General features: G+C 41.9%; 1 protein-coding gene across 1 annotated transcript in view; it reads right to left on the bottom strand.

The window, feature by feature from the left end:
- Nucleotides 1–11,419, bottom strand: part of CCDC175 (coiled-coil domain containing 175) — a 79,826-nt gene that overhangs the window by 2,769 nt on the left and 65,638 nt on the right. Inside the window, exons 18-19 of the mRNA XM_068963689.1 lie at nt 8,866–8,909; nt 7,007–7,169 (exon numbers count right to left, since the gene is read on the bottom strand). Of these exons, the coding sequence (XP_068819790.1) occupies nt 7,007–7,169; nt 8,866–8,909 (207 nt within the window). The remainder of the gene's footprint in view (nt 1–7,006; nt 7,170–8,865; nt 8,910–11,419) is intronic.

Here is an 11,419-nt window from a genome sequence, read left to right as displayed (position 1 = left end):
AGTATTCTTGCCTGGAGAATCCCATGGACAGAGGACAGTCCATAGGGTCGCAAAGAGTGGAACATAACTGAGCGACTAAGCTTGCAGGCGTGGTCTAGTGCCGGGCTCAAAGGTACTCAGTATGCTAATACAGCTAGTGCTGTGACTAGGAGGACACCAGACCCGACAGACCTGCAGTGATACACTGTGTCCAGAAGAGGGTGCACGAGAGCGCTGTTAAGCTGGAAGAGATCAAGGGCTTCTCTAGAAGTCCACCAGTGACAGAAGCCATTCGATACGAAACATCCAAGCGCTGGTAGCTCAGAGTAATTCAAGGGCCTATTATCTCCTCCTGATGTACTCTGCATATGGAAACAGTGTCAGACTTCATTTTCTGGGGCTCCAAAGTCACTGCAGATGGTGACTGCAGCCATGAAATTAAAAGACACTTACTACTTGGAAGAAAAGTTATGACCAACCTAGATAGCATATTCAAAAGCAGAGACATTACTTTGCCGACTAAGTTCCATCTAGTCAAGGCTATGGTTTTTCCTGTGGTCATGTGTGGATGTGAGAGTTGGACTGTGAAGAAGGCTGAGCACCAAAGAATTGATGCTTTTGAACTGTGGTGTTGGAGAAGACTCTTGAGAGTCCCTTGGATTGCAAGGAGATCCAACCAGTCCATTCTGAAGGAGATCAGCCCTGGGATTTCTTTGGAAGGAATAATGCTAAAGCTGAAGCTTCAGTACTTTGGCCACCTCATGCAAAGAGTTGACTCATTGGAAAAGACTCTGATGCTGGGAGGGATTGAGGGCAGGAGAAGAAGGGGACGACAGAGGATGAGATGGCTGGATGGCATCACGGACTCGATGGACGTGAGTCTGAGTGAACTCTGGGAGATGGTGATGAACAGGGAGGCCTGGCATGCTGCGATTCATGGGGTCGCAAAGAGTCGGACATGACTGAGCGACTGAACTGAACTGAACTGAATTATCTCCTCAGGAGGTAAGAAGACTTCAGAAATATTAGTGCCTAATTTGTGTCTGAGGCATCATTTATTACTCCTGTTGCATTGTTTAGTCGCTAAGCAGTGTCCAACTCTATCAGACCCCGTGGACTATAGCCTGCCAGGCTCCTCTGTGCATGGGATTTCCCAGGCAAGAATACTGAAGTGAGTTGCCATTTCCTTCTCCAAATCTCCCTTCCCTAGGGATTGAACCTGTGTCTCCTGCATTGCAGGCAGATTCTTTTTACCACTGAGCCACTCGGAGCAATTAAAGGATGGAGGTTAAATAACGTGTTAAAAAGCAGAGTTGAAATTTGATCCCAGGTCCGCCTTCCTCCAAAGCCCACGTGGTACCACTCCTCCAGGAGCAGAAACAAGTGGAGCTGGAGAATCCAGAGACCCTCCTTCACAGCTCATCTCCATTTCCAGTCTCTAGAGACCTCTCTCCCTCTCAGGTTCTCTCATGGTTCTATGCCCCACCTGTGAAATCCATATGACATGAGACTTTACACACATTTGCTTAATAAATTCTTGGTTTTCCCACTGTGTCAGGGGTTGGCAAACTGCAGGCACAATTCTGCTAATGATGGCGGACCTGAGTAGATGCTACAGAGACCTCATGTATGACAAAGCCAAAAAAATACTATGGCCCTTTAGTATTTGCACACTTTTGTGCTAGATTATGAGTTCCATTTGGTGGGGATTATATCTGTTTTCATTGACCACTATAACCCTAGAGCCTAACATGGTACTTGGCACAAAATAGGCTTCAGTAAATACTTCTGGAATTCAGTGTAGAGTTAGTAGTGAAATGCGGATGCTACCCTAAAAACAGGAGGAATTTCAAGTATCAGTATGGCCAATTAGGAACATTTCAGTGGCTGCAAACAGTACTGGCTTTTTACACTGAAATTCCTCCATTCAAAAATCTATTGACTGAAAATATATTCAAAATAAATATGTTTTTTTCTCGTAAAATTTAGTGATATTCTTTTCATTTCCAACCACAAAAGGAGAACATTTTAATTTTTCCAGAATAGGCATCACGTAATAGAGCTTGTTCATCACTGAATGGTCTAGAACAAAGAAATCATCACATCCCTATTCTCATCTCAGTGGATATGATCCTTAGGGTGTGCCATGTTGCCAAGAAAGCACACCCACCCCATGTGTGACCAAGGAAAAGGTACCTTACAGAGTTTGGCAAACATCTACTGTTTATCTACTGTTCGCCTAAACAGTAAATACTTTAGGTGGGGTGAGTCATGGAGTCCCTGTCACAGTGTCTGTCGTTGTAGCACAAATGCAGCCAAATGTAATGTGTGAATGTATGAGCATGGCTGGGATTGAAGAAAACTTTATCTCCGCACATAGAAATTTGAATTTCATATAATTTTCTAGTTGGTGGTGGTGGTCAGTCATTCAGTCATGTCTGACTCTTTGCAACCCCTTGGACTGCAGCATGCCAGGCTTCCCTGTCCATCACCAACCCTCGGAGCTTGCTCAAACTCATGTCCATCGAGTCAGTGATGCCATCCAACTATCTCATTCTCTGTAATCTCCTTCTCCTCCTGCCTTCTATCTTTTCAAGCATCAGGGTCTTTTCCAATGAGTCGGCTCTTTGCATCAGGTGGCCAAAGTATTGGAGCTTCAGCTTCAACTTTACCCCTTTCAATGAATATTTAGGGTTGATTTCCTTTAGGATTGACAGGTTTGATCTCCTTTCTGTCCAAGGAACTCTCAAGAGTCCTCACCAGCATCACAGTTTGACAGTAACAGTTCTTAGGTGCTCAGTCTTCTTCTTTTTTTAAATTAATTTACTTTAATTGGAGGCTAATTACTTTACAATATTGTAATGGTTTTTGCTATACATTGACATGAATCAGCCATGATACAACTCTCACATCCATACATGACTATTGGGGAAACCATAGCTTTGACTAGATGGACCTTTGTTGGCAAAGCAATGTCTTTGCTTTTTAATATGCTGTTTAGGTTGGTCATAACTTTTCTTCCAAGGAGCAAGCATCTTTTAATTTCATGGCTGCAGTCACAATCTGCAGTGATTTTGGAACCCAAGAAAGCAAAGTTTGTCACTGTTTGCACTGTTTCCTCATCTATATGGCATGAAGTGATGGGACCAGATGGTATGATCTTAGTTTTCTGAATGCTGAATTTTTAACCCAGGTTTTTCACTCTCCTCTTTCACCTTCATCAAGAGGCTCTTTAGTTCTTCTTTGCTTTTTGCCAAGGCGTGGTGTCATCTACATACCTAAGGTTATTGAATCTGGTACTGGCCAATATTATCCTTTTGATTTTTTCTAACCATTTGTAAATACAAAAACCATTCTTAGCTCTGAGCCCTACAAATATAGGAGGGAAGCAGGTTTGGCCCCTTGGTTGTAGTTTAGTGACCCTTGTTGTAGGCAATAAGACTTGCTTAGGAATCTCCACAACATTGTTGATATCTAGGAACACAGGCAGCAACTGAGAATAGCGGAGGAGTTTAAAACTAACAGCCTCCAAGCTTCGATTTGTCTAAAGTTTTCATCAGACTACAACAAACTTTCCTTACAGTTTGTGGTTTGGTTATAATGACAACCTGAGCAAAAACTGTGATCATCGGAAACCGAGGTGAGTGCTCTCCAAACTCCCTTGAGTTTGTATCATGTGCCCCAGTTTATTTATACGCTATAAGTATATATAATGATGTGTATAATATCAGACAGAAATTTTAAAATATAACAAAATTTTTCCAGTAGTCATGTATGGATGTAAGAGTTGGACCATAAAGAAAGTTGAGTGCTGAAGAATTGATGATTTTGAACTGTGGTGTTGGAGAAGACTCTTGAGAATCCCTTTGACTGCAAGGAAATCAAACCAGTCCATCCTAAATGAGATCAGTCCTGAATATTCATTGGAAGGACTGATGTTGAAGCTGAGACTCCAATACTTTGGCCACCTGATCCGAAGAACTGACTCATTGGAAAAGACCTTGATGCTGGGAAAGGTTGGAGGCAGAAGAAGGGGACGAAAGAGGATGAGATCATTGGATGGCATTGCCAACTTGATAGACATGAGTTTGGGCGAGCTCTGGTGGTGGTGGACAGGGAAGCCTGGCATGCTGCATTCCCTGGGGTCGCAGAGTCAGACATGACTGAGCAACTGAACAACAACGACAATTATGTTCTTGTTCTGTCTGGCGGGAATACCATCACATGCCAAATATGTTAAAATTTTTGCCTGATGGTGCGTATATGTGTGTGTGTGACTTTTATGTCTTTCATACTTGTGATGTTTCATAATTAATGTTAACTGGAACTTGTTCCAGTTGCCTAGAATAAGCACAGCTTAAGTGTCATGTATACTGATTGCCTATTAAATGAACTTAAATTTTAATTAAATGATTGTACCATTTGGATGATATAAAAATGAATGCCACATACTGGATTGACCCATTGTGCATGTGCGTCCAGTTGTGTCCGACTCTGAGACCCCATGGACTGTAGCCTGCCAGGCTCTTCTGTCTAGGGAATTTTCCAGGCAAGATTACTGGAGTGGGTTGTCATTTCCTTCTCCAGGGGATCTTTCCACCCAGGGATTGAACCCATGTCTCTTGCATCTCCTGCACTGGCAGGCAGGGTCTTTACCAGCTAAGCCACCAGGGAAGCCCATTATTTATATTTTATTTGGGTTGATTTTCACACAAAGCAACTATTAATATTACTCTCTTCTGGACACGATATCTTAAATTGAAATGGAAGTAAAAATTAAAATCCATGCTGAAAAATGGAATATACAAACTGACAATGGCCAGACCATACATGACAATAGACCGATGAATTGACCATATACACAGTTAGCCCAGAATAGTCATAATTTGACCAATGACTGCCAACTTCCCTCCTTTATAACCCTTCTTCTAACTCAGGACCAACCAGAGAAGAGCCAAATGTGCTCACTAATCTATCACATAGGCCATCCAGCTTCTAGTCAGCCTGTTGCCAGCAATGCCAACAACCTCCAGTCAGAACACACCTGAAGCTTTCCTTCTCCCCACCCCCAACACTAAACCTCTCCCACTCCCCTGCCTGCCTCTGAATCTCTGCCCAAAACAAGTGATGGCGACATGGACTCCCTTGGTCTACCAAGCTTTCTGCCTCAGCTTGTTCTCATCTGGGGGGCCTTCCATTATTTCCATGTTGCAATCCTCCACTTTCAATAGGTTATCAGTTCTCAAAGTACAAGAAAAGGGGAATACGGTATTAGTTTTTCAGTGGGTTTAGCTTTTCAATATAGTACATTTGCTCCAATGTAAAGATTCCACCAGGTTTCAGACAAACAGGGAAGATTTTCCCTTGTGAAGACAGCGCAACTGAAGAAACTATTTAGCTCTTAAACGTCTACTTGATCTACAGTTACTAGGGATGCCCTGACCTAATAAAGAAAACTCAGAGTTAAGCAAGATGCACAAAGACTCTTTATGCAATAAGATATCATAAGTATAGGGGCTTCCCTGGTGGCTCAGGGGTAAAGAATCTGCCTGCAGTGCAGGAGACTCGGGTTCAGTCTCTGGGTCATGAAGATCCCCTCGAGGAGGAAATGGCAACCCATACCAGTATTCTTGCCTGAGAAATCCCACAGACAGAGCAGCCTGGCGGGCTTCAGTCCATTGGATCACAGAGTCTGACATGACTGAAGCCACTGAGCATGCATACATAATAAGTATCATCAAGGTGGAACACAATGACAAACACAGCTTTTTGTTTGATAAGAAGATTCACCCACAAAGTTCCTTAGTGGCTGCTAAAACATTATTTCTTTTATCAAGCAACACGCTCAGAACACTGTTTTTTTGTGTTTCTTTTGGTCTTTTACCAAATATCTGCTGCTAAGTCGCTTCAGTCGTGTCCAACTCTGTGCGACCCCATAGACGGCAGCCCACCAGGCTCCCTCGTCCCTGGGATTCTCCAGGCAAGAACACTGGAGTGGGTTGCCACGTCCTTCTCCAATGCATGAAAGTGAAAAGTGAAAGGGAAGTCACTCAGTCATGCCTGACTCTTCGCGACCCCATGGACTGCAGCCTACCAGGCTCCTTCGTCCATGGGATTTTCCAGGCAGGAGTACTGGAGTGGGTTGCCATTGCCTTCTCCACCAAATATCTAGATGTTTTTAATTGTGCCACTTTCTTTCATTTTACTTTTATTTCACTTATTTTTTACAACTCGCCTTTAGTATGGCTTATCTAATGATGATGCTCTTAAATCTTAATAACCTCTAATAGATCTGTACACTTGTCAGACGACACCATTTTCATTTCACCTCTCCATCTCTCCCCTATGCTCTATTCTCCTTCCTTCTGACAGCGCCCTCTACCTCCACCATCCCACCTTTTCAAGAGATTGCAGCCCTGGGACCCTGGGCTGTGCTGGCCAAGGATTCACCTCTGCTTCTCACTGCAGTCCTGGTATGGACAGTTCTGTGGCCCTGGTGTCTAACATGACTCCAGAGTAGGGACTGAGGATGAAGGTTGATCTTCCTCTGAAAAGACTGGGTTGCTTGCTCTTGAGTCAGTTGTGTTATAATTGATGTGTTAACATCTCAGAAGACCCAGAAAGCATTGTTAGACTTTCAGAGAAGGCAACAGTTCCCGTTTCTAATGCTAAACTCAGCTCAGGAAGAAAGGGCAAAATGATGTTCAATATTTTCTTTTAAGAAGACAAGGAAGCATGTAAAAGAGTTTAAAAAGATTTGGGGGGAGGAATATTTTTAAAAATCATAAAGAAGTTGAGATTCAGTTATTTAGGAGACTCACCAAGATAAAAGAGAGGTTTGCGCAACACTGCTACATTGCCATATTCAATCCCACAAATGAGAATCAACATTCAGTGCACATATGTGATATTACTGGGAATAGATTATTGCAGGTAACTAAATTATAGGTTGGCATTCATTTGGGGGGCTATTTTTGATGTCACCAGTGACAGTAAAATAGCAGAAAATTCTTGAGATGTTACTTACTGAGAAAGTCTGTCTCCGATTCCTGTTCCATAAGACTACGCATCTCTTCAAGGTCTGATTGAAGCCAAATATTGATTTGCTCGATTTTTTCATCTCTTTCACCCAGCTTGTCTATCAGATTTTTAATTTCTCTCAAGGTCTCATTACCGCTTTCTATCAGTTCCTTAAAAAAATAGCATTTGGGGGTATGTGAATGTAAATAGCAACAAAATAATAAAAATATCTTGTACAAGTGAGTCATGCACAAGACAAAAATACATACACAATATTGGTACTAGCTGTGTAAAGTAAGTGTCTGTACATAGAAAATTCACAAAATTCTGTACAGGATGTTAGAAAAGTGGATTAACAAATGAGATTTAATAGAATGCTCACTAAACTCAAAATTTCAACTGGGTAGGGTAGTAGTGGTGGTGGCGGCAGCAGCATAAAAAAGCCAGCTCATCTTAGGAGCACCACAGAACTGCAGAGGAGACTCAGTGCGGCTTGCAGCTTAAGAGAAGGAACTTTGCAATCAGGGAGACCTGAGCTTTAAATCCCCGAAAATTCATCAGTGGGCTTCCCTGGTGGCTCACATGGTCCTGCAATGCAGAAGACCTGAGTTCAGTCCACACATTGGGAAGATCTCCTGGGGAAGGGAATGGCCACCCACTCTGTATTCTTGCCTGGAGAATTCCATGGACAGAGGAGCCTGGAGGGCTATAGTCTTGGGCAAATCATTTCAATTGTCTGAATCTCACTCAGTAGTTTCATCTAAAAAAGGCATTACTAGCACTTCTCTCGGAGAAGGCAATGGCACCCCACTCCAGTACTCTTGCCTGGAAAATCCCATGGACGGAGGAGCCTGGTGGGCTGCCATCCATGGGGTCGCGAAGAGTCGGACACGACTGAGCGACTTCACTTTGACTTTTCACTTTCATGCACTGGAGAAGGAAATGGCAACCCACTCCAGTGTTCTTGCCTAGAGAATCCCAGGGACAGGGGAGCCTGGTGGGCTGCTGTCTATGGGGTCGCAAGAGTCGGACACGACTGAAGCAACTTAGCAGCAGCAGCACTTCTCTTAACCTCTGTTTGAGGGTTAAACAAGGATCACAGGTAATCTTTAGTTACTTAGAAAGTAGCAGAACCAGGATCTATATTCTAGTCTACCTGCTTCTAAAGCAGGGAGAGATGGAGATGGTACATAGCTGGTAAAATGTGGAGGAAAGAGAGTTCAGAACTGACAAATTTGTCCTAAAATAATCTGTCTTCCATTTATGCTTGGAAATAAAAGTGTCATTCCCACTTTAGCTGAAGTGGTAGAGTGGGAAGATAGCTTCCCAAAGGATTAAGATTTCATAATGACATTTTATAAGATAACAGGCCCAAAATGGAGTCACTTACACTAAATCCCACGTCACCAAACTGAGAGACTTAATTAGTTTCAGTTCTCTTAGAAATGGAATCTTAACCAGTCCATCAGGAATTACCTGATCAGCACAAAATAGGTAATCTGCCTGGTTGATCCCTGCCATCCCTGAAAGGGAAGTGGCCTTACAATATGGAACCTGCCATTTTTTCCTGGAATGACTTCCTTGCTCTTGCTCCCTCTGTCTATAAAAGTCTTTCATTTTGTACAGATCCCCAGAGCTTCTTCCTGTCTGCTAGCTAAAATGCTGCCTGATTTATGAGGTGTTGCACAAAGCCAATAAAATCTTTAAAACTGATTCAGTTGCGATTTGTTTTGTAACAACACAAAGAACACATTTTAGGGTGTGATGATCACATAAGCTCTGTCTTCCTTCCTTACACACACACTTATTAGGTAGGTAGATATCTTAAAAATATGATACTTATGAAGGCAACATAAAAAAGCTCACCTTAAGTGTAGTCCAAAATTCAGCCCACAAATCCGAATATTGTGCTAAATTAAAGATTTTTAAATGCAAAGGTTACTGAAATAATTTGAACATTTTATTAAAGTAATGCTATTTGTTTCTCAAAAACCATTTTTATCTATAAGTTTCTACTTCTGAAATGTCAGACTAACACTTGCCCTCCCACTGTAAAAAAGGAGAAAATGGGACTAAATATATAAAACAAATACATTTGCTGCAATATCCAGTTTTCAGATACTGGAGGATGGACAACCCAGAACGGTGACACCAAAAGAAGGGAGCCCTCCTCCAGTCACTGGGCTCTGCTGGCGGGATGCAAGCTGAGCAAGGCAGGCTTGCACACAGACACGGAAATCTGTTCAAAGATTAACAAATCAAATCCAGCAATATATGAAAACAGTAACAGCTTTTGAATAAGTGGATCTTATCGCAGGAGTGAAAGATTGGTTTGACATTCCAAAATCAATCAGTGCCATTTTCCGCACTAACCTTGTAAAGGAGAAACACCACCTGAGCATTTCAGTAGCTGCTTGAGTCGCTGAGGTCATTCACAATGGCACTGCATGCCGATGTGACGGACTCCCTCCTAATACCCTGGACACCCAACCCTGTGAGCTCCCCTACCTGTGTCACACACCGCTGCTGGGGGAATCAAATGCACGCACTGGGATGCAACTCGACCGTAACTCCACTGGGAGAGGCCGCCTGCAGGCTTGCACCTACTCTCCACCAAGCCCTCTTCCCTTCCCTGATTTTACTTGGTATCCTTCACCGTAACGGACAACAACCGTCAAGTATAACAATGTCTGAGTCCTGTGAATCCTTCCAGCTAATCACTGGGACTGAGGATGTTCTTGAGGACCTCTGAAACTTTACTAACAGCTGTGAAATCTTACTGAGAAAAATTAAGTAATTTCTAAATAAATGGAGGTATATACTGTATTCTTGTACTGGAAGTCTTCACTTTGTTAAGATGTATATTCTCCTCAAATTGATTTATAGATTCAACACAAACTCAATTAAGATCCCAGCAGAGGTATGCATATGTGTAGATTAATAAGCTAATTCTAAAGCTTATATGGAAATCAAAATATCTAAAATAGCCAAAACGATTCTAACAGAGAAGCACAAATGAGAAGAACTTGCATTACATGATTTCCAGATTGAATATGAAACTATAGCAATCAGGACAGCATGATGTTGGTATAAATTCAGATACTTAGAATAAAGGAACAGATTCACAAAACTGATTTTTTAAAAAGTCATTGAGTAATACAATGCTAAAAGGAAAGTCTTTTCAAAGATGGTGCTGGAACAACTGAATATGCATAAGAGAAAACCGTTATATTTCAACCCTTACCTCATACCATATGAAAGAGTTAACTTGAACCAGGTATCTAGACATTAAAGCTAAAAAACTAGTTAGTGATGGATAGGGAAGCCTAACGTGCTGCAGTCCGTGGGGTCGCAAAGAGTTGGACACACCTGAGCGACTGAACTGAACTGAACTGAAAAACTAATAGAGAAAACATAGGAAAAACTCTGCGAACTAGGCTTAGGCAAAAAAGGACACAAAACATACTCATGCTAAAAAGACAAACTAGATAAAGCAGACTTTGTTCAAAAGAAAATTTTAAACTTTTTTCTAGGGCACCATTAAGAAAATGAAAAATCAAGCCTTAGACTGAAGAAGGACTAATTTCCAGACTAGATACATATTTTAACTCAATAAGAAACACAAATAACACAAAGCAATGGGCAAAGATTTGGAAAGACATGTGGCCCTGACTTCTAAGGTCAAGTCACAATGCCATGAACTCCTGCTTTGTTTTCTTGGAATGTTGGCTTTTGAAACACAGCAGGTCAAGCAACTACACATATGCAGAGGCCACATAGAGGTGTTCTGGTTAACAGTCCCCGCTGAGTTCAGCTGAGAGCCAGCATCGACACCAGACACGAGTGAGCAGGTCTTCAGATGACCCCAGTGCCCTGCTGCTGAATTACCCCTCAGCCATCAAGTTGCCCCAGCTGATGTGAAGTAGAACAGGCAGGAGTTGCCTCCACGAAGTTCTAACCAAACTGACAATTTGTAAGCAAAGCAATCTGTCATGCTTGTTAGGTTGTAACAAATAATTTGTCAACAATACAACATAAAAAATGATATGTAAGTGGCCAAAATACACTAGAAGATACTTAACAACCTTAGTCGACAGAAAATCTTAATCAAGAGGAAATGCCACTTCATAGCTACTAAATGGTTAAAATGACAACAATTTTAAGTGCTTTGACAATTTTAAGTGCTGGAGAGGATGTGGAGTATCCCATTGCTATTAGGATAATAAGTCTGTACAACTACTTTGGCAAACAGGCTATTTCTTATAAATCCAGTGATTCTCCTCCTTTGTATTTACCCAATAGAAACTAAGATAAATATTCTCAAAAACACAAATAGTAACCCCCAAATGGAAACAATTCAAATGTTCCTCAGCTACTGAAGGGATAAACAAAATATGGTACATCCCTTTAAAGGACCACT

This window comes from Capricornis sumatraensis, chromosome 2 (assembly GCF_032405125.1).
Source record: "Capricornis sumatraensis isolate serow.1 chromosome 2, serow.2, whole genome shotgun sequence".
NCBI classification, from domain to species: domain Eukaryota; kingdom Metazoa; phylum Chordata; class Mammalia; order Artiodactyla; family Bovidae; genus Capricornis; species Capricornis sumatraensis.
Note: the sequence above shows the minus strand (reverse complement) of the source record. Positions and strands in the feature narration are given on the sequence as shown.